Source organism: Silene latifolia, chromosome 8, assembly GCF_048544455.1.
Source record: "Silene latifolia isolate original U9 population chromosome 8, ASM4854445v1, whole genome shotgun sequence".
In the NCBI taxonomy this organism is placed as follows: Eukaryota; Viridiplantae; Streptophyta; class Magnoliopsida; order Caryophyllales; family Caryophyllaceae; genus Silene; species Silene latifolia.
The window spans coordinates 16,007,130-16,030,911 of record NC_133533.1 but is presented as its reverse complement, the minus strand read 5'-3'; the positions used below and the strand labels follow the sequence as shown (position 1 = coordinate 16,030,911).

Genomic DNA, 23,782 nt, shown 5'->3' with positions numbered 1-23,782 from the left:
CATTCAACAAGCCACGGGTGGTAACTATACTTGCTCTGGAATTACACCCGGAACAAAGTCATCTATTATATTTTCATTAAAATTAATCTTTTCATCAAGTTAATTATTTACACTAAACTCTTAAAGTATAATATTTTTAAAAAATAAAATAGAATTGATATAAAATTATAAATTATTAAATCTTTTACTGATTCTATTATTAGATGATCAGTAGACTCACATTCCATATAAAAACAAAACTGTAAATCGTTGTTATTAGTTTCGTGACAAAAAAAAATTAAAAAAAAAATACATTAAACTCATTAGCTTTATGCTATAAAAATATTTTCGCTAAAATATATTTCAATTCATTACTCAATTTTCTTAACTAATTTTCAGTTCTGACTTTTATTTATCAAAGCAAAATACAATGATAAGAAATGTAAACAATTATAAGGTACCAATATTATATAAATTATTTTATAAAAATATTAAACTTTAACCACCGTGCATGTATTGCACGGGGTCTAAACTAATGTTACATTAATTCTACAAAATTTGCTACATGCATTAATTAATGGGCGGGCTAATTTCAACCAAAAGTAACAAAGTTAATCCCTTTTCTTGTAATTAATGGAGTAATAGTTTGGAGGTATTCATGCATCATGCATGCAATTGTAAGTGACATTTTCACCCTGCCTAAGCTCCTATGCAATTAAAATCAATATATTACTTGCTATAGAACAATCTTGGAAAAAAATTATAGCCTAGGAAAAATCTTTGAATTTGACTAACAATAATCTCCTTTATATGGATAATCTCACAAATTCATTTCCATTTCCATATCCTTGTATATATGGTTTAAAATCAGTAATTAATATTTTAACCTTTTTATCTAAAATCAATTCATATATAAATAGAGTTACATAAAATCCTAAGTACAAAAACTATTACAAAAACTTGATATGATTAATTAATTTCTTTTCAATTATTTTACCTCAAAAATATAAACCTAAATCACCCACAAAACTAATTAATTAAGAGGAAAATAATAACGAAAAAAAATGAAAAATTGGATTTTTATATTAATATTGTTTTTGTTAACATTTTTAGGAGAATTTGTGAAAGGAGAAGAAAATGGATATATTAAAAGAGAAGGAGTGCAATTTAAATTAAATGGGAAGGAATTTTATAGAAATGGTTTTAATGCATATTGGTTAATGTCTGAAGCTTCTTATCCATCTGAGAGACAAAAAGTTACAAATGCATTTCAAGAAGCTGCAAATTATAGCTTAACAATTGCAAGAACTTGGGCATTTAGTGATGGAGGTTCTAGACCTCTTCAATCTTCTCCTGGAATTTACAATGAAGAAATGTTCCAAGTAATATTTTTCCTAATTTCTCTCAATATTTTATGTTATCAATGACATGTATACTTTAATTTAAAATTTTAATTTTTTTTTTAAAAATGAGACATAATAATGTTGATGTAATAACGGGAAATGATTTGGAATTAGGACTATATGTTAATGGTACAATCGTACGAGTCAGAATCATTATTATGCGAGTGTGATTAGAGTTGACCTGACTTGAGAAACCTGATATCAGACCTTGTGAGGTCCAAATATACAGTGAAGTAAGACCAACACGATCTTAATTGTCTTTAGTCAGCCCGAACCCCAATTAACATGAGACGACAACTTGATATATAACACGACGATAACTCAACATGATTGATGATATGATTACAAATGAATTAAATTATGACTCAGTTAAAATGTATGAAATTTATTAAATTAATACTACTCCCCCCTCATTTCAAAATTGAGACTACATGTTGTGCCGATAAATAAACTAATTAAATAATAACAACCCCAACAAAACCGGACTGAGCTTATTCCATGTTGATAACTAAAGTCGAGCCTGACTCAACCAAAATATGATATAGACCCAACAAAAAGTTAACCTTGACCCGTCTTAATCCGACCTGTCTAAACCCTTCCACTGCTAGTAAGCATTAAACCCGATTAGGACCTTAATTTACCATTAGGGCATTAGGTCAATTGTCACTTAATCGTTTGAGATGGAATTGAAGTCCGAGCTAATTAGCAAAACGCTATACTCCCTTCATTTAAATCCAAATTTCCAAATATACCCTTTTATATATGATGGAGTTTCGAATTTGTAGCGTAATTAACATGTTTATGTTTATTTATTTTATTTTTATTTCATGCATTAATTAACAGAATTGTTAATAATGATTTTCTTTATATGGTGATTGAAATGAAGGGCCTTGATTTTGTGGTATCCGAAGCTAATAAGTATGGAATAAAGCTTATATTAAGCTTGGTGAATAATTATAATGATTATGGAGGAAGACAACAATATAATAAGTGGGCTAATTTGTCAAACGAAGATGACTTCTACACTAATCCTATTGTTAAGGGATTCTACAAAAATCATATTAAGGTAAATCATGTCTACATTCTTACGAATTATTATTTCTCAAGTTCGAATGCTCGATCATGTAATTAGTGTAATATATAGTTCTACTAATGACCGCATTTTTTGATAATGTAAATACGATAATCTCCATACATCATACATGTTGTTCTTCCATGAACTGTAATATTAGACGTTTATGATTGGCAAATTATAATCACAAGTGAAATGGTGCAACAGACAATACTAACAAGAGTGAACACTATAACTAAAGTGGCATATAAAGACGATCCAACAATTATGGCTTGGGAGCTGATGAATGAGCCGAGGTGTAGTTATGACTTATCTGGCAAAACTTTTCAGGTTCGTTCCACCTCTCTTTCTCAATAGTTTATTCGTCAAATTTTTAAATATATGAGGCTATACGCCTATACTTACCCCGTTTCGATTATTTGTTACCATTGACTAAAAATATTCTTAACAAAAATCATATAAAAAATGTAAGCAAATGAGTGACGAATCAAGTATGGTATAATCTACGTCTATACAATCTTTACAATTTTGCACCATTAATTAATTAATACATGCTTAATAATCTGAATTCTAAGGGAAATAATATTTGAAGAAGTCTAAATATGCTAATTCTGTTATTCGAATTTCTGAGTTGAATAAGTCATTCTTTTCATTTATTTCCGAGTGTCGTGCAAGTTTTGGTGTTTAACACGAACACACTAAATAGTAGAAGTGTCTGTACTACCTAGATTCCACACTTAATCAAATAACTTTATATAAGTCTTGCCTTCAAGTGAACAAATGTTGTTATGTAACATGCTTTAGGTTTAAAGTTATGGTGCATTAATATGTCTCATATGGCCTTATTATGGGTGTTAAGTTGTACTCTTGATATTTCAGGACTGGGTTAATGAAATGGCTACCTACTTGAAATCAATTGATCCAAATCACCTCCTGGAAATTGGGCTGGAAGGATTTTACGGCAGTTCGACACCGGATAAGATCAAAACAATCAACCCTAACCGTTATCAATTTGGCACCGATTTCATTGCAAACAACCAAGTCCCTGCTATCGATTTTGTTACCGTCCACTCCTACCCTGATCAATGGTAATTCTTCTCATTTACTCAAAAACTCGTAAATATCATGCACATCTCTAACTCTTAATATAGAGTTGTCTATGGGTTAGACCCATATAAATTTAAAAAATTGACAGGCCAATCAAGCCCGTTAAATTAAACCCGCTTGTTTGTGGAACAAAAAGTCCATGTTAAGCTTTGATCGCATACAACTATACAAGCACGTATTTCATCCAAGGCCGCATTTAAAAAAAAAAAAAAAAAAAAAAAAAAAAAAAAAAATCGTAACATTGTTTTTTGTGCTTTAAAAAAAAAAAATCCTTGACTCCTCAACCACAATTCCATACAGGCTCCAGAATGCATCAGGCAGTGCACAGCTGACATTCCTGCAGCAATGGGTGAATCAACACATAGAGGATTCTCAGAACATTCTTCAAAAACCGGTTATATTTGCAGAGTTCGGAAAATCATACAAAGTACAAGGTTATACGCAAGCTGACAGAGATCAGTTCTATCGCATCATCTACGATGATGTCTACTCGTCTGCCAGCAAGGGTGGGGCCGGCTCGAGCGGGTTGTTCTGGCAGCTCCTATCCGAGGGAATGGACAATTACAAGGATGGGTATGACATTGTATTGAAAGAAAGCGGGTCACTAGGTAAAATTATTTCTGATGAGTCGCTTAAATTGTCAAATCTCTAGGAAACGAGAAAAGAGCAGAAAACTATTCAGTATTGGCTAATCAAGCACGAGTGAGGGAGGATCACACAGAAAGTAATACTGTAACAGTTCAAAACTGCCTTTAGAGAAATATATAGCATCTTAAGTTACAGTTTATTTAATATTATGTACAAGAGGGAATAAACTTGTGGTTTCAAGTTGATGTTTGAATGTATACCGAGATTATTTTTAACATACTAACCCTCGGGTTTTCTACTATTTTCGCATTTCCACGATCTTAAATCACCATTTTTACTCCATACTACCTAGGGGGTTAATGAGACGAGACAGCTCGCAAGCTACTCGAGATCGGCTCGGTCAAAGCTCGGTCAAAGCTCGGCTCGTGCGAGCACGGCTCGGGCTCAGGTTCGGCTCGAGAGTTTAACGAGTCAAGTCGAGTAAAGGCTGACTCGACTCGAAAAGCTCGCGAGCAGCTCGAACTTGTGTGATTACATAAGATATTGCTCATATTTTATAAAATATTTTATCATGATTATAATTTTGTATCACACATATCAAATGTCTCGCTGATTTGCCAAATATTTTTACATATAACTTTCGAGCCTTGTTATTGAAAATATTGAAAGAAAAAAAAAATAAACTGTTTTATATAGGCTCGATTTGGGCTCGAGTTTGGCTCGAGCTCGCGTTAAAGCTCGCAAGCTTTATAACGAGCACATTTTTTTCAAGCTTGAGATCAGCTCAAACTCGAGTTTTGGTTCTTGAGCACAAGCCGAGCAAGGTCAAGCTCGGGTTCAGCTCGGCTCGTTAACACCCCTACTACCTTAGTTTTATCTACATAGTATAAAAGCCAAGTTTTTTTCTTGGCTGATGAGTTTTTAGATGTGGACCCTCTATGTTTTCTATTCTATTTAATTACTCTCTTTCCTCAACTCAATTCATATTCCTATCTCTTATTCCTTATTTTAATCTATAAATATTATTAAAAAGGTAAACCTTAAAATCCACGTAGACAATGTCACCTAGCATTATTAAATGCCACCTTGTATAACCAAAATTCTACGTCACCAATTATAGAAAGCTACGTCATTATCTATAAATATTTAAATAGAAAAAAAAAATTGAACCATTAAATGTAAATAGCATAACAAACATTAACTTTGGCTTTTTTAATTTTTAGATAAAATAAACAACCATTAAAAATAAATTCATACTAAATTTAAAAATTTTACATTTATTGTTAGAATATTTTAAGCAACGAATAAATATCACATAATTATACACCATTTATAAAATAATAAATAATTTGTAAATATTAAGAGCAAATAATAACATAGTTAACATTAAATATTAATATTTAAATTTTTAAAACTAGAATAGGTTAAACGAAAAATTAAAAATTTACATCACTCTAATTTTAAACTCTTTATATGTGCAACTCCCTCTTAAATCTTATTGAAATAAACTTGCTCAAGTTTGTTAAATAAATAAATCTATAAATAAAATTTAAAAATAAAGGCAAGGCAAAATATCCACCTCTTTTAGTTTCATAAGATAACTCCCTAAACAATTCTCATGTAATGTGAATTTTGTAAAAAAAGAAAAAAGAAAAAAAAAACCTTTTACACTTCTTTCTATTTACTCTATATTTATGTCTATAATAAATATGCTAATAATGAAAACGAATACTCAAAAGTCATGAAACCTTTCTACATATTTATGTATATATTAACTTTGATAATAATAAAAAAAAAAAATCTAATAGTCATAAAATGCATCCTCATTTGGCTATATAAATGTTTTATGGAAGACAACATTTGTGAGCCAAAATTCAAGCCAAAATTGTTTTTACTCCTATTGCCAAAAGAATTGTATATATGTGTCAATAATCTTTCTTATTATTGTATCAACATCAAGGTAAGTATATTAAGGTTTTTAAATTAATAATTTATTTACTTATTTTTAAGTTCGATTGGTTTGAAGTAATCTTCAATGTAATTTTGTTTTCATTTAGAGACTATTAAGATTTGTGGATTTGAACTATTCAAAGGTAAATATACTTATATCTTTATAATTCAATGCCTATTTCTTACCTTATTTAAGAGAAAAGTTAAACTAATAACGATAAGGTTAATATTACATAAATCAAATTCCGCCATTTTATTTGTTATTAATCACTCAGTTGATTTTTTTTTATGGATAGTTAATTGGAGAAAGAAGACTATATGAAGAAGAGAAATACTATAATTGCTTAAACAAATACTCCCCCCATTACACTCAATACTATGTTTTAAACTAACTACAAGATTGACAACATGAATGTGAATGAGTAATTGTTTTTAAGTTCATAATTTTTTTTATTATTTCAGAAACTTTCAACTATATGTTTTATTTGGGTATGTGTTATTTTTTTATTCATCATTTTTTCTTTGAAAAATAGCTCTCATAGAATGAAATTGGAGTTGCGAGGATATCAATCTTATTAACAAGTTGGACAAAAAAAATCTCTTTTGGTATTGATAATAGCTAAATGTAAATTATTGTCTAATACTTATGCGTACATGTCATATTATCTTGTGTGTATGTCTTATAACACAAATGAGATTGCAATGAGATTTGTAGTAGGCTACCATTTAACTCATTTTACCTTTTATGCAAAATTTTAAAATTTAGGATTTTTGATAAATTGATATAAACGATATATTTAAGATTATCATTTATTAAACTTCATAATTATGCTACTATTAGAAAATATAATTTATGAGAATTAAAAGATTGAGAAGATAAAAAGTCCTATAATTTTATATCTTCTTAACTCCTTACATTTCGAGATTTATTATTCTCAATAAAAAAGAAGATAAAAAAGGATCAATAATTAATATTATGGATTAATTTAATCTTTCGTCTTCACGTACTAACTTTATTGGCCTAAATGGCAAAGGGACATTCAAGCTTTCACATAGAAAATTTAGTACATAATCTATACAATATAATTAAAAGGTAATCTTAAGCATTTATCATGGATTACTGGACTTGTTAAAGGTAATTATTTTTTTTAAAACCACATGTTATTAGTATTTTAATCAAAATAAACAACTAAAGTACAATATATAGTTTTGAAAATAAAACAAAGTTGTCAAAAGAAATAAGACACTAACCGACTAACTTTTATGTATTCCAAGACTATATTTTTTAAATGGACTAATTGTTCAGACAAGTATAAATAAAAAGATAAAAATAACAAAATTAAAACAGATAAACCCGTGAATTTCACGGGTCACAAACCTAGTTACTTATGTTAAAACATAAGATAAAATGTCATAATTTACTTGAAATGTTTCAATTTACATACACATTCAATGGGTCTAACATGTCAAATACCTTTAATATAATTTTAATAAAATACGGTTGCATATTATCTGATATTCAAATCTAATATTTATATTTATCAAATATTCGAATCTCCAAATATAGACTATTTATATTGTCACGGTATTGAACAGGCTCAATTATATATTCATGTATCTAATGATAGCGTTTGCTATTACGACCCGTGCATTTTCTGCACGGGTATCAAACTAGTTAGTTTGTATTACTGATGTTGTTTTTGTTGTAAATAATGAATGTATTATGGGTTCAGAGAGTCTGAACATTATGTAATACATCTTTTTACCATTGTCAAAAAAACAAAAATCACCATCTCGTCTTTTACGATTGCATTTTTTAATATGACCGGAATGCCTGGCCAAATATAGAACCGATACACAAGCTCCGCCATACCACGCTAGGTAGCACCAAAACGGACACGGGTACGGACACGGACACGTGATACGACATCTCATGAAATTTATGACACGGGACACGTTATTTAAATTTAATAAAAATATATATTTTATAGTTATAAATATCGTATGATTTAATTTTTTTTAATGTATTTGATATTAAATTTAAACAAGTGGTGGTAAAATTTGACCTTAACTATAATTAATTCTCATTTTCCACCCAAACTCATCTTCTAATCAATATCTTTCGACATCTCATTCCTCGTCTAAAGTATAACACGTTTAGGCGTGTGTCCGGCAAGTAAACGTGTCTGACACGGCCTATAACTCTTCGAAATAATATACCTATGTCCCTACATGAACCTATCTTGCACAAATCCTTTTCCCAATTATGGAAAAATTTCACAATCTCCACTAGGGGTGTAAACGAGCCGATTTAAACTCGAACTCGAGTGGGCTTCAGAATCGACTCAGAATTTTCCAAGCTTATAAAGTTAAAGCTCGGAATCAGCTTGGATTAGACTCGAGCACGGTTAAATAATTATTGTTTAATTTATTTTAAATCATGCTAAAAATAAATACATTTTGTGAAAAATGCAAATATAAAATATTTCTCAAATATAATAAAAAAATATAATCATAAATGATAAAATAACATTTTTTTACGAATAATAACAATTGAAAAATGGCAAAAGTAAGTAATAATAAAGAATAAAACGAGACTAAACGAGCTTCTGATTCGACCTCTACTAAGCTTGGAATCGGCTCGTATTTGATCAACCCAGCTCGAAATCAGTTTTGACCAATTTCAAGCCGAGCTTTGACTGAGCTGATTTCAAGGACTCTACGAATCAGCTCAAATCATTTACAGCCCTAATCTCCCCAAGCCCACAAGTCACCCATTAATATTATGGCTAACAATATTATGAATTTATGAGGCATTAAGAATTAAAATTGCAAAGAAATGTTACATTAGAGAATTATTCTACATAAGTACATGTATTAATAAGTGAAAACTGACATGACCAAATAACCTTGAAAATGGCTAATTTTAACAAAAAGCAACAAAATTTATTCCTTTTTTTTTTTTGAAGTAATTAATGGAGCAATTTGAAGGGTGTTCATGCATCATGCATGAATTGCCTGATAACAACAATTTTGGAAGAATATTATTGCCTAGGAAAAATCTTTTCATTTGGCAAACAATAATCTATTTAATATGAATAATCACACAAATTCATTTACATTCTCATATATGTACATATGGTTTAAAATCAGTAGTTAATATTTTAACTTTTTTTATCGAAAATCAAAGCATATATAAAATCAGTTTCATAAAATCCTAAGTACAAAAAAAATTGCAAAAAAATTATATGACTTGAATAATCTCTTTTTCACTATTTTACCTCAAAAATATAAACCTAAATCACTCACAAACTAATTCATTAAGAGGAAAAACAAAGGAAAAAAGAAATGAAAAATCGGGTTTTTATATTGATATTGTTTTTATTAACATTTTTAGGAGAATTTGTGAAGGGAGAAAATGGATTATTTGTTAGAAGAGAAGGAGTGCAATTTAAATTAAATGGGAAAGAGTTTTATAGAAATGGTTTTAATGCATATTGGTTAATGTATGAGGCTTCTTTTCCTTCTGAGAGACAAAAAGTGACAAATGTATTTCAAGAAGCTGCAAGTTATAGCCTTACAATTGCAAGAACTTGGGCTTTTAGTGATGGTGGTTCTAGACCTCTTCAATCCTCTCCTGGAGTTTACAATGAACAAATGTTTCAAGTAATATTCTTCTTAATTTCTCTCAATATTTTTATGTTATCAATGACATGATAATTTGACATAATGACATGGATAATTTAATTTTAAGTTTATGTTTATATTTTGTTAAAATGAGACACAATAATGTGGATACAATATAAGGGAAGAGGATTTAATATTACGACCTACGAGTGTGTGGTAAGGTTATTAAGTCATACTCGTAATTCATAATCATTATAGCTGATGGTAAGAGTTGACATGACTCGAGAAACCTAATATCAGACCTTGTAAGATCCAACTATTATGTGAAATAAGACCAGCAAGATCTTAATTGTCTATAGCCAGACTGAACCTCAACTGACTTGAGATGACAACTTGATATATAACACGATAACAACTCAGCTTGATTGACGATATGATTACAGAGTAACTAAATTTTGGATAAGATGGGATATATTTCATATTTAAATTTATTAATACCATTAGTTTAAACAAAATAAATAACTTGAACAAAAAATAATCATTTTAACATTGGATATATATGTTGTGCCGATAAATAGACTAAACAATAACGACCCCAGATGATGACTAAAATCGAGTCTGACTCATCCTAAATATGATACAGACTCAACAAGTTAAGCAGATTAACTCGACTCGTCTTTAACACGACCTATCTAGACCGTGCAAGTAAACTCGATTAGGACCTTAATCAACCATTAGGTCAAGATATTATCACAAGACCTTCATGTAGGACGATGCTGATTTCACCTTAGTCGTCTGAGGTAGAGCTGGCCAAATGAACAGGTCAGCCCGGTCCGAACCGCCCATCGGGTCTCTCAAGACCCAGCCCATAGCCCACCTAACCCACCCCTTACCCCTGGCTGGTCCCATATTCCCATATCAAACCCGGCCCACCCTTGGCTCTTCATTTTAGGCAAACAAATAGTAACCAGGCCCATCAGCCGGCCTGCCTTAGACGGTTAGACCCACCAAGGACCGGGCCCGGATAACACTCTCTACAGCCCAGCCCGACCCGCCCTCTGTCACCTTATCCCGGCCTATGGTTAGCTCTAGTCTGAGGTGGAACTAAAGTTGGATCTAAGGCCCTGTTCTTTTGGACTGAAACAGATCTGATCTGAACTGAACTGAACTTATAGGATCTGAACTGAACTGAACTGAACTTATTGGATTTGAACCGAACTTATAGGATCTAAATTGAACCGAACTTATAGGATCTGAACTGAACTGAACTTATAGGATCTGAACTGAACTGAACTTACACGACCCGAATTTAAATTAACTTAAATATTGTTGTTGTTGTTGTTGTTGTTGTTGTTGTTGTTGCTGTTGTTGTTGTTGTTGTTGTTGTTGTTGTTGTTGTTGCTGTTGTTGTTGTTATTATTATTATTATAAAAACGCAAACTTTTATTGAGATTAAACAAAAAAATATACAAGAAATTAGTGGGCAGCCAAGAGAGAACATTAATAAGAAAATATAGTCTAAAACACAAGGTAAGATAATAACATTTTTCCGCTTTATATACATTGGTTTGTTCATACATTATACTACGGTTACATTACGATAAAAATAATGAGAAGTGTGATAATTTTGTTTTAAAAATAATAATGTATATATGTATTAAATAATTAATAATGTCAAATGTTTTTGCGTCGGTTTTAAAAATAATATTTTGTATATAACTTTTCTAAACTGAATTTATGGATTTGAACTTATATGATCTAAACTGCACTTATAAGATCCGAACTGAACTTATAGAATCTGAATTGAACTGAACTTATAGGATCTGAACTTATAAACTGAACTTATAGGATCTGAATTGAATTTATATAATCTGATCTGAACTGAATTGAACTTATAGGATCTGAAGTGAACTTAAATTAAGTGACTTTAAGTCCAAAAAAACAGGGTCTAAGTAGCAAAATGTTCTAATCCCTCCATTTAAATCTGAATTTCCAAATATCACCTTTTATATGAGCAATAGGTCTTGGTATAGATGGGTGGGGCGTATAAACGGGTAAAGACCTCTAATAAAATGGGTAGGGGAGACAAGGTGGGGCACCCCTATGTGCTTTCCACTTTATGGCAAATGGGTATTTTGTGAGGGAAAATGGCATCCGTCTATACGTATAGACGGATAGTGTTCGTCTATAATGAGAATTTGTGTTATATGAGAGGGATTTCGAATTTGTAACGTAATTGTATTGTTTCTCAATTTTATTTTATTTTTTTGTTTCGTACATTAATTGATTGAGTTGTTAGTAATGGTTTTCCTTACATGGTGATTAAAATGAAGGGCCTTGATTTTGTGATATCCGAAGCTAAGAAGCATGGAATAAAGCTGATATTGAGCTTGGTGAATAATTATAATGATTATGGAGGAAGGCAACAATATATTAAGTGGGCTAATTTGTCAAAAGAAGATGACTTCTACACTAATCCCATTGTTAAGGGATTCTACAAAAATCACATTAAGGTAATTATGTTTACATTTTAATTATTTCTCCGGCTCGAATTCTCGATCATGTAGTTTGTGTAATGGTTTTACTATAAACCGCGTTTTTTATTGTGCAAATACAATATTAATCCGTGCATATTGCTTTTCCACTAATTATTAAAATTACTAGTTTTAAAACCCGTAATAAGTAATAACCTTAATTATTTAAAAACAAAGTTATTAATTTGTTACAAACGACATTTTTTTTTACTAATTTGACGAGAACTCTCCGTTTTTTTACCAATTTGGTAAATGGTTACTGTAATAGTAATTTGTTTTTGAATGCCATATTATAATTAGAAGTGAAATTGCGAAACAGAATGTACTAACAAGAGTAAACACTATAACTAAAGTGGCATACAAAGACGAGCCCACAATCATGGCTTGGGAGCTGATCAATGAACCCAGGTGTAGTTCTGACTTATCTGGTAGAACCTTCCAGGTTCGTTAATTTTACCTCTCTTTTTCTATACTTGCTCATCAAATTTCTAAATATATTACATCTCTTATACATGGATTATGAGACTAATACTTACTCCATTTCAATTATTTATTACCTTTGATTAAAAATGCTCCTAACAAAATCATAACAAAGATAAGCAAATGAATGCGACAGATCAAGTATTGTAATCTTCATCTTTACATTTTATACTCTCTTGCACCATTAATTAACATCTGCTTAGTAATCTGAATTCTGAGGAAAATAATATTTGAAGAAGTCTAAATATGCTAATCCTATTATAGAATTTATGAGTTATAATAAGTCATTACTTTCATGTATTTCCGAGTGTTGTGCAAGTGTTGGTGTCTCGCACAAAAACTCGCTAAATGGTAGAAGTGTTCGTACTTCCTAGATTCCCCAAAAAAACAAAAAAAAAAAAAAATTGTAAGTCTTCAAGTCAACAAATGTTGTTATGTAACATGCTTTAAAGTTCTACTCCTAATATTTCAGGGCTGGGTTAATGAAATGGCTTCCTACTTGAAATCAATTGATGGAAACCACCTTTTGGAAATTGGGTTGGAAGGATTTTACGGCAGTTCGACACCGGATAAGATCAAAATCAACCCTAACAGTTATCAATTTGGTACCGATTTCATTGCAAACAACCAGATCCCTGCTATCGATTTTGTTACAGTCCACTCCTATCCAGATCAATGGTAATTCTTTACATTACTCAAACATGTCAATATGATGCATATTCAAAAATTGACGTAGGCCGACCAAACCAGCTAGCCCGCTTGTTTGTGGGCCAAAAAATCAATGTGGACATTTTTTTGTGTTTTGGAAGAAGTTAGCTTACATCTCTTAACCACAATTCCATACAGGCTCAAGAATGCACCAGGCAGCGCCCAGCTGGCATTCCTGAAGCAATGGGTGGATCAACACATAGCGGATTCTCAAAACATCCTTAGAAAACCAGTTATATTTGCAGAGTTTGGAAAATCATACAAAGTAGCAGGTTACACCCAAGCTGACAGAGATCGGTTCTATCGCCTCATCTACGATGATATCTATTCCTCTGCCAGCAAGGGTGGGGCCGGTTCGGGCGGGTTGTTCTGGCAGCTCCTATCAGAGGGAATGGACAATTACAGGGATGGGTATGAGATTGTGCTGAAACAAAGCGGGTTCCTAGGTAAACTTATTTACGCTGAGTCGCGTAAATTGTCAATTCTCGGTAGATGAGAAAAGAGCAGAAGACTACTCACTAATCACTATCGGTTAATCAGGCATGATTAGAGTATACACAGAAAATAATACTGCAACAGTTTTAAACTGCCTTCAGAGAACAACATAGCATCTTAAGTTACAGTTTATTTATTTATTATATTATTTACAAGAGGGAATAAACTCGTGGTTTTAAGTTGAAATTCTAAAGCATGCCGAGATTATTTTAAACATACTAACCCTCGGTTATTCTGCTACTTCCGCATTTTCACGATCTTAAATCACCATCCCGTCTTTTATGGTTGCGTTCTTTAATATCACCGGGATGCCTGACCTGATGTAGAATCCGTCATTTGGTCTATCTGCTTCGTCTACCCCCTGGAGGATGTTAAGTTATAATGTTAGTACAAGATTAAAGTGTAATAATCACAACAGGTTAATGAAGGTTAATGAACTTAAACAACAGGGCCTAATACAGAACTCATCGAACTTACATCCTTGTTTGTAATAATCACGTCTCTTCCGATTTTTGCATTCTTATCAATAATGCAATTCCTACACAGCATACAAGAGTAAGCAAATATTAAGTGTATTAGTCCACAATAGAAAACGTTTAACTGTACAGGTTTTCTTTACATTCTGGTAAATTAGCATGTGGTATATTTGCTTAGAACAGCCATACACAAGCATTTGTGTTACACGTTATGTTCTCGACTAATCTCGTGAAACCGCAACAGTGAATGTATATCAAGTATAATTGTCTTTAATTTTTACAGAAAAAAAAAAGGTTAGAGATTAACCTAATTTTGGTGTTTTGTCCAACACCAACGGGAACCTTTCCCTCAGCAAGCAGAGATGCAATTTCTGATTCAGTTTGATAGTAATCGGCACCCATCATCATAGTATCCTGGTTACCAAAAGGCAGCATATAAGTTTATGCGCACTTAAGCTCCGTACTATGACTCTTGGAAACAAGAGTATATAACAAACCTGAAACTCTACGCCCGACTCTAATCGAGATCGAATTCCCACTATTGAGTGTTCAATGCTGCACTCGTGTATAAAACAACCATGGGATATTATCGAATCCACAATCTGTGAGAAAAGACAGTTCGAATAGTTAAACAATCAACAGAACAATAAGGTAAGGTAGAAAGTTTTTTGTTGGTTGGGAAAGAAGCCGGAGGCGATTTTGATGCTCACGAACATACCTTGCATTTATCTACCTTAGTAGGAGGCAGAAATCTGGCCGATGTGTAGAAGGGCGTCTTTGGGTCATAAAATTGAAATTTGGGAGGCTGCATAAATGAAAAACATTAGTAACTTTCCATGTATCAGATTACTACAAAACTGACAATGAAGGAAATAATGAGTCATGAACCATATTGTTAAGAAGCTTAAAGATATTCACGGAGAACATTTCAATGCAGAAAACTATCATTTTCAAGAACTATTTTATTGCGCTTGACCAAGCCTCTTCTGTAACATGTATATATAAAATGAGAGAAGATGGACCTGTTCTGTGAGGGCTAAATTTGCATCGAAGAAAGACTTGATGGTTCCAATATCCTCCCAGTAATCATTGAACAAATAAGCCTGTAATCATCCATTCATCCGATGTTTGAAAGGAGTATATGACAAAGACGACATATAATATAAAAACAATAATAGGATATGGAAATAGTAGAGGTAAAACTCAGTTCACCTGGACATTGTGCTCTCCAACAGCCGAAGGAATAATCTCAGAGCCGAAATCATTGCTTGAGGGGTACTTTCCATCTAGAAGCTCCCTGAGGACATCAGTTCGGAAAACATACACACCCATTGATGCTATGTACGGGTTTGCCATGGCTTCTTTCTCTGATAGCCCGAGAAGGGTGGTATCAACTTGCTGCATAAAAAAATTATTGAACCATATTAGTAAGAAAACAAAGGGGGCTGACTGCTGAGGGATCAGTAAATGTAAAACAGGGAATTCATAACGCATGGGTCCGCTAGAAAATCATGGTAATTAGAGTACCATAGCATGCAGATCAGACCCCTTGGGCTTCTCTGCGAAGTGGACAATCCGTCCAGTCTGGTCAATCTTCATCAACCCATAATCTGATGCACGGCTGCAAATGAAAGCAAATTTCACATCGATTCAAACTATTTCACATATGTCAAGTATCTAACCCCCCTGAAAATGACATGCAATCATCTGTCGAGTACTCCAATTAAGGAGTAGTTCAGAATTCTAAATGTTTTGGAAATCCTACAAATTGTCAGTTAGGTCAGCTGGTGAAATCACTTCACGGCGGTATAATGGGAGTCATTGCATGCGTTTGAATCACTAAACTGCCTTGTAGCACCCTTTACACCAAAAATAAATAAAAGATCCTTGACCTCCTTTACACCACTAATACTATTATCAAGCCTAATGGTGGATTAAGTTGCGAACTCCTCGGTCTCAACATACATGAGTAATTAACCTTGACCCCGTGTTGAAGATGAAAATTAGAAAATGGCATAAAAGAAGCTACATTGTCCTTCGACGCATGAAAACAAGAATGTTTACCTGTCATCCATGGGAACACATGAAACTGTAATATCAGCATTGCTGTCAATGTGTTTCTGTTACAGAGGACGACATATAAGTTAGAATGAATCATATAAAAAAGTGGCAAATATGTTTTTTCATCAGACTGAAAGTGAGCACTACCTGCACAAAGTCCATGTAATCCATTCGGTAAAGATGATCACCAGATAAAATAATTATATGCTCCACTTCCTTGTACTTTGAGTCCTACAGAAATCATTAAAAAAATACGATCTTTCTTAGTGATCAACCCTTAACTCCTTAAGCTCAAGCTGCGCAACATTATCAAGCTTCTTTGGAAAAACAGAATTTTAAAGGACACTAAGCATATACCTCAAATACCCAGAAAAACTGTCTCACTGCATCAGCAGTACCCTGGAACCACCTCTTTCCCGCCTCTCCAGGCGTTTGAGTTGCAGCCAAAACCTATGTAAAATCACTCAAAATCATTTCTTGCTGGTTCATCCATGCATAGATTTATAGAGTATTAATTTTCTAAGGGATTTGCACCATTCGGTTTGGTCCGGTTCGAGTTGTGTAGGATCACAAGGGCGGAAAAGTTCTCTTGCTTGTGAGGGTCACAAGCTTGGGACGTCTCACAACCCTCTCCCACTTGCCTTCCCACTTACCCCTCCCACTTGTCCCTTTGTCTCACTTCACAAGCTTGTGACGGATTTTGTCCGTCACAAATGAGAATTTGTGCTGGAAAAATTAATTATAATAGGCCGGTCTACTTAATTGTGCTCCAGAGAAAATTAAACCGAACCAATCAATTAATTGCAACTTGCTAGATTTGCAACATGCATAAGTCGGCTCCACAGTCCACCCACCCATGACACAAACTCCACACCTAAAGCGAAGTAGACATAGACATGCATTATTACAGGAAAAAGTCTCCAAATGTTAGTCTCGGCTAGTTACCTCCACAAACCCGTCACCATGATTCACACCATCTCCAAAATTATAAGTTCGAGCAAGATGACGATTGAGTGAAAACGAATTAAACTGAGTAAGAATGAACATCTTTCTTATTCCACTATTGATACAGTTGCTCATAGGAACATCAATGAGCCTATAACATCCTCCTATCGGAACCTGCAAACCATATGAACATAATTATCAGTCAAAACTTGTAATGAAAGTAGCATCAAGAATTGCACACAGCAACTAAAATAACAGTCAGTTTAATGAGTCGTTTTGCTTTATTTATTCATTGAACATAAAATCATAGATCGAAATGTATCATACCGCCGGCTTAGCCCTCCTGCTAGTAAGAGGAAACAAACGAGTTCCAGCACCTCCCCCCAATATAATTGCAGCAACATTTTTGGGGTCTGCCTTTGCAGATTCAAAGAATGTAGGCTCAAACTTCTGCAATTCAATAAACCATCAAAAACACATGTACCTTTACACCAAAGTACTTACAAAAAACAAACAACAAAATCACTTAGCACAAACAAAACACACATGCATAATTTAAATATCGGCCGCCATGATATAAGGCCAGATTATAAAGGTTTTGGAGTTTACTACGACCACATTTTACGGCCTTACCGCGACAGAAACCGAGATTTAATACTATGCACACATGTATTAAAACTTACCATAGAATCTTTAACATTTTGATTAAAATCTGAGGTGAGAACAGAGAAAGTATTGGGAAATATCCCATCCTATTAGGAAATATTGTTAGTCATATAATATTTGTTATTCATCCCGATATTCTTGCCTTAGATTGCGAGATTACGATTCCATTTGTACTCCTATTTAAGCCGTATTAGGCACAGTAATACAATCAACCTTTCCCTCTACTCTCTCCTAACATGGTATCAGGGATTACGATCCTTCAAACCCTAACCTAAAAAAAAAAAAAAAAAAAAAAAAAAAAAAAACAACCAAACAAAAACGACAAAACGAAAATCCTCAAATTTTCTCCAATGACTGGAAACGACATTCCAACGCAAGAATTTCCCAAAATTGATCCTTCAAGTCCCTATTTTCTTGGATCACACGATGGTCCAGGAGCCAAGATCTCAAACATTACCCTTCGTCGTGACAATTACGATGATTGGAAACAATCGATGAAGATGTCTTTGAAATCCCGTCGCAAATTCGGGTTTGTGGATGGCACAATCAAGAAACCCACCGCAAAATTCGATTTGGAGAATTGGGAGGTTGTTCATTGTACACTTGTACAATGGATCCGTAACACGATTGATACGTCCTTGCTTGAAGCCGTTTCATACGTCGATGATGCCTCTGTTCTTTGGGCCGAATTGGAGTCTCAATTCGCTGTCGTCGACGGCACCAAAATCCATGGTTTGAAAACGCAGTTGCATAACTGTAAACAAACGAAAGGTATGTCCGTTACCTCTTATTACGGCAAATTAAAATCTTTATGGGATGCTTTAGTTGTACATGAGCCGCCGTTCTCGTGTAAATGCAATAAGTGCGAATGCGATATCAACAAAGATGCTATCAGGCGTCTAGATAATGAGAGGCTTCACCAATTCTTTATGGGCCTCGATTCAACCTTATACGGTAATATCCGCTCTCAACAATTTCAGCTTGACCCCCTACCCACTTTGAATCGTGCGTATAATCTGGTCCTACAAGAGGAACGTCTTCGTTCCGAGGTTGTTCCTGATGTGTCGGATGTTAGTGCTTTCGCACTCTCCTCTGCCAATTCGTCTGTGGATTGGCGTGTCCTGCGTGATAAAGAACGAGCTAATCGTCCCCCATTATTTTGCTCTCACTGTGAAACACGAGGACATGAGATTGTCACCTGTTTTTTTAAGACCAATAGGTTTCCGGACTGGTGGGGCGACAGACCCCGTACTCTTGCCGACTACCGCCGTTATCGAATGACGCACTCAGGGAGCTCCCGTGGCAGTACTGTAGCGGGTTCAGGTTCGTCGAATACCGGGGCAAGTGCTGCAAAGGATAGCGGTGTCCCAGTTCGTGCCAATGCCTTGCTCAATCCCACGGCTCATTCTCTTCTTGCTTCCGATCGTCTAAGCGGTATGTGCAATTGGATTCTTGACACCGGTGCTTCCAACCATGTGACGGGAAATCTGTCTTGTTTGGAAGACCAAAAACTTATCAGTGGCAGGCCGGTTTGTCTACCAAACGGACAACAAGTCATCGCCACGATGATTGGATCCGTAGCGACAATGGGACGGAATTTAATTGTGTTGCAGCTTATTTCTTTTCTCAAGGCATTAAATTTGAAACATCCTGTGTCGGCACGCCTCAACAAAATGGGCGTGTCGAACGTAAGCATCAGCATATTCTTAATGTCGCTCGGGCTCTCCGCTTTCAAGGCAACCTTCCCACATCTTTTTGGGGAGAATGTGTCCTATCGGCTGCCTATTTAATTAATCGCACTCCATCCTCGTTACTAAATGGCAAGACTCCCTTTGAATATTTATTTGGCGAGGCCCCATCATACACGAACCTCCGTGTATTCGGTTGTTTGTGCTTCGCCCATAATCAACATACTAAAGGAGACAAATTCGCTAAACGGGGACGTAAGTGTATTTTTGTGGGTTATCCATCTAACAAAAAGGGGTGGAAACTCTATGATCTCGAAGCCCAATCTTTTTTCGTCTCTCGCGACGTTGTCTTTCATGAAAATCATTTTCCATTCTCAACTGATGATGGGCCGGCCACTATAATCCAGCCTCCTGACGATGCTCCATCCGTACCCGACGACCCATTTAACGGGTCTTTTACTCCTGACCCGGCTTCCACCCCTTCAACTGATGTGTCGGGTACTTTGTCCAATACCGAATCTGACACCACCAGTACTCATACTGCTGAAACTACTGCCAACGATACACCTGCAGGCCCACAGCTCTCGGCCAACCCAGACGTGGGGACTGAAACAGAGGTCATGGGCAGGGGTCATCGAATTCGGTTCCCAAATTCACGGCTCAGTGGCTACGTCCTCGACACAACGCACAGTCCATCTCCGTCCCCTACTCCACCTGGCTCTCCTACATCGTCCTCAGGTACGCAATATCACTTAGCAAATTATCTTAATTGTAATTTATTTTCGGATAAGCACCGTAACTTCCTGGCAGCCGTGACCATGGGCATTGAACCACCCTCCTTCAAAGATGCTATCCGTGATCCTGGATGGTGCGACGCTATGCAACTCGAAATTGATGCACTTGAAAGAAATGAGACATGGGAGCTAGCTGATCTTCCGTCTGATAAAAAGGCACTTGGTTGTCGCTGGATTTATAAAATCAAATATAAGTCTGATGGGTCCGTTGAACGACTGAAAGCTCGCCTTGTTGTCTTTGGAAACCATCAAAAAGAAGGGTTAGATTACGGTGAAACCTTCGCTCCTGTGGTTAAGATGGTCACCGTTCGCACTTTCTTAGCCGTTGCAGCTATCAATAGATGGGAACTCCATCAAATGGATGTGCATAATGCTTTCTTGCACGGTGACTTAGCAGAGGAAGTTTACATGAAAATTCCTCCGGGTTTCAGCCGTGGCAAAGAAGGAAAAGTTTGTCGCTTGAAGAAGTCGTTATATGGCCTTCGACAAGCTCCTCGTTGTTGGTTTGCCAAGCTCACAACGGCTCTCAAAGCATATGGATTTCAACAATCTCATTCCGATTATTCACTTTTCTCTTACTCGCAAGACCAGGTTCGGCTCTTTATTCTTATTTATGTTGATGATCTGGTCATTGCGGGGAACAATTCTTCCGCTGTCGCAAAATTTAAATCATATTTAAGCCAATGCTTTCATATGAAGGATTTGGGACCCCTCAAATATTTTTTGGGTCTCGAAATCTCACGGAGTTCGGAGGGAATTTATGTTACTCAACGGAAATACGCACTTGACATCATTTCCGAAGTTGGTTTGTTAGGCTGCAAGCCAGTCACTACTCCTATCGAGCAACATCACAAGCTCGGTGAAGCCACTGGCCGGTTCCTCGAGAATAATGAGTCCTATCGACGTCTTGTTGGACGTCTTGTTTACCTCTCAGTCACGCGCCCGGATTTGTCCTATGCGGTCCATATTCTCTCTCGCTTCCTTCATCAACCACGCGAGGAGCATATGTCGGCAGCATTACGGGTAGTCAAGTACCTTAAAGGGAGTCCGGGTCAAGGTATTTTGCTTCGCGCGAATAGCGAATTGACCATTAATGGTTGGTGTGATTCGGATTATGGTGGATGTCCCACTACGAGGCGCTCTGTGTCCGGCTGGTTCATCTTCTTAGGCGAGTCCCCAGTATCGTGGAAAACAAAAAAACAAACCACGGTCTCGCTATCCTCAGCTGAAGCGGAGTATCGTTCCATGGCCAATCTCGTTTGTGAATTGAAGTGGCTAAAGGGTCTGCTTCTAAATTTCGACATCAACATTTGCAATCCCATGAAGGTTTTCTCCGATAGCAAGTCCGCCATTGATCTTGCTCACAACCCTGTCTTTCACGAGCGCACTAAGCATATTGAAATTGATTGTCATTTCATTCGGGATGCTATTATTGAAGGTTTGATCACTACAGCTCATGTGTCTACTACGACCCAATTAGCTGACATTTTCACCAAAGCCTTGGGTGCCCCACAGTTTCTCACTCTTCTTCGCAAGCTCGGCGTTCTCGACCTTCACGCTCCAGCTTGAGGGGGGGTATTGGGAAATATCCCATCCTATTAGGAAATATTGTTAGTCATATAATATTTGTTATTCATCCCGATATTCTTGCCTTAGATTGCGAGATTACGATTCCATTTGTACTCCTATTTAAGCCGTATTAGGCACAGTAATACAATCAACCTTTCCCTCTACTCTCTCCTAACAGAAAGCAACACCAGGTTTATTGATCTTTCTTCCATTATTATCAGAAAACCTCAAATTCTTGGAAAATAAGGCTTTTAGATCTTTACTTTTCAAACTTTGGCTAATTTTTTCCCCTAAAAAACTCTTCTTTCCTGCTTCTCTTATACCAGCACTAGTGTTTAAAGCTGCAGCACTTGATTCCATTGTTTAATCTTTTACAATATCACTTCCTAAAGAAATCAATAAACAATGTCAGAAAGCTAAAGATCTCAACTTTACCATGTAAACAAATTATAAAATAAGACCGTCTCACGCAATAATTATGGTACCGAGTATATAAAGCAAAAATGAACCAACTTTAATGTAAAAGTGTGAATTTTTCTGACCCAATATATAATTCAACCACTAAAGTGCAAAATAAGAACAACCCAGATCATAAAATGGCTAATAATTTATACCCATCAATGAAAATAAGCTCAAAATTATGAAAATTAAGTGTTCATACACTCGGGATATTTCAGACCCATATCAAAATTTGACCATTTTACTGGAAAATAACAAAAACCCAGATCATAGAAACATTAATAATATATACCCAGAAATAAAATCAAGCTATTTATGATGACAATGAAATTTAATTTTGGTTTTGTATCATAAAATTTGATGAAAAATACACTTTTGTAAGCTACTAAATAAATAAATAAATATTCTATGATATTTTATGGTTTTGTCGGTTTTGAATTGCGAAAGTACACTAAAATGAGTGGAATGTAACAAAGAATATACGATTGTTGCAAGTTGATAGTGTTTAAAAAGAGAGTTTAAGAGAGAATTAGATAATAATCCGAGATTCAAGGAGATTATTAGATTGTAGAGAGAGGAAATTACAGGGAAAATTGTTTAATGGCACAAGATTGCTCACAAGATACACTGCAAAGTGCAAGTACTTAGAATAGTAAGAGTGGAAGACTAGTAGAGGTAGTAGGGTGTAACTGACTTTTGTATTAGTGTTGCTAATACTCCCTTTAAGCCTTTAAACTTGATTTTAAAATAAGAGAAAATTGTTGATTACAGCCTTTTAAAAATCACTTTTTGAAAATTACAGCCTTATAAATTTTTTTTTGAAAATTACATCCAAAATATTACTTTTCTTCTAAAATTGCACCAACTTGAGGTTTCCGGTGAATTTTGATGATGTTTTTATGATGTTTGGGGTGATTAATTGGTTTGTGTTAAGGAGAGGTAAGAAATCTGGGTAAGTAGGCTCTCAAATAATAAAGGGTACATCATAAAAACATCATCAAAATTCACCAAAAACCTCAAGTTGGTGCAATTTTAGAAGAAAAGTAATATTTTGGATGTAATTTTCAAAAAAAAATTTATAAGGCTGTAATTTTCAAAAAGTGATTTTTAAAAGGCTGTAATCAACAATTTTCTCTTAAAATAACTTATGATCTTCCCTTTGTATGATGGCGATTGGTGGT

The 23,782-nt window shown here is 34.7% G+C and overlaps 3 protein-coding genes across 3 annotated transcripts; 2 read left to right on the top strand and 1 right to left on the bottom strand.

The window, feature by feature from the left end:
* The first annotated feature begins 905 nt into the window (after window positions 1-905).
* On the top strand, window positions 906-4,447 carry LOC141596479 (mannan endo-1,4-beta-mannosidase 4-like). The gene is made up of 5 exons (XM_074416656.1): window positions 906-1,361; window positions 2,269-2,448; window positions 2,662-2,784; window positions 3,334-3,542; window positions 3,862-4,447. The coding sequence occupies exons 1-5, from the start codon at window positions 1,044-1,046 to the stop codon at window positions 4,211-4,213; spliced, it is 1,182 nt and encodes a 393-aa protein (XP_074272757.1). The 5' UTR covers window positions 906-1,043; the 3' UTR covers window positions 4,214-4,447.
* A 4,723-nt stretch (window positions 4,448-9,170) lies between these two features.
* On the top strand, window positions 9,171-14,129 carry LOC141596477 (mannan endo-1,4-beta-mannosidase 7-like). Its single transcript, XM_074416654.1, has 5 exons — window positions 9,171-9,765; window positions 12,060-12,239; window positions 12,580-12,702; window positions 13,213-13,418; window positions 13,587-14,129. Exons 1-5 carry the CDS (start codon window positions 9,448-9,450, stop codon window positions 13,942-13,944), a joined length of 1,185 nt encoding a protein of 394 aa, XP_074272755.1. The 5' UTR covers window positions 9,171-9,447; the 3' UTR covers window positions 13,945-14,129.
* On the bottom strand, window positions 13,942-23,276 carry LOC141596476 (glucose-1-phosphate adenylyltransferase large subunit, chloroplastic/amyloplastic). Its single transcript, XM_074416652.1, has 16 exons — window positions 23,187-23,276; window positions 22,325-22,528; window positions 18,109-18,158; window positions 17,753-17,875; window positions 17,426-17,599; window positions 16,838-16,930; window positions 16,628-16,711; window positions 16,484-16,539; window positions 15,947-16,040; window positions 15,632-15,817; window positions 15,442-15,522; window positions 15,138-15,224; window positions 14,917-15,021; window positions 14,727-14,833; window positions 14,421-14,481; window positions 13,942-14,304 (listed from the first exon to the last, which is right to left on the bottom strand). Exons 2-16 carry the CDS (start codon window positions 22,500-22,502, stop codon window positions 14,203-14,205), a joined length of 1,581 nt encoding a protein of 526 aa, XP_074272753.1. The 5' UTR covers window positions 22,503-22,528; window positions 23,187-23,276; the 3' UTR covers window positions 13,942-14,202.
* Between the last annotated feature and the right edge of the window lie 506 nt (window positions 23,277-23,782).

Coding starts and splice junctions, on each gene's coding strand:
- LOC141596479 (XM_074416656.1), top strand. CDS start 1,044: ATGAAAAATTGGATTTTTATATTAATATTGTTTTTGTTAACATTTTTA. Junction 2,449..2,661: donor TCTACAAAAATCATATTAAG/GTAAATCATGTC, acceptor ATGGTGCAACAG/ACAATACTAACAAGAGTGAA. Junction 3,543..3,861: donor CACTCCTACCCTGATCAATG/GTAATTCTTCTC, acceptor AATTCCATACAG/GCTCCAGAATGCATCAGGCA.
- LOC141596477 (XM_074416654.1), top strand. CDS start 9,448: ATGAAAAATCGGGTTTTTATATTGATATTGTTTTTATTAACATTTTTA. Junction 12,240..12,579: donor TCTACAAAAATCACATTAAG/GTAATTATGTTT, acceptor ATTGCGAAACAG/AATGTACTAACAAGAGTAAA. Junction 12,703..13,212: donor TATCTGGTAGAACCTTCCAG/GTTCGTTAATTT, acceptor CTAATATTTCAG/GGCTGGGTTAATGAAATGGC.
- LOC141596476 (XM_074416652.1), bottom strand. CDS start 22,502: ATGGAATCAAGTGCTGCAGCTTTAAACACTAGTGCTGGTATAAGAGAA. Junction 15,523..15,631: donor TTGGAGAGCACAATGTCCAG/GTGAACTGAGTT, acceptor GGATGATTACAG/GCTTATTTGTTCAATGATTA. Junction 15,022..15,137: donor CTAAGGTAGATAAATGCAAG/GTATGTTCGTGA, acceptor CTTTTCTCACAG/ATTGTGGATTCGATAATATC.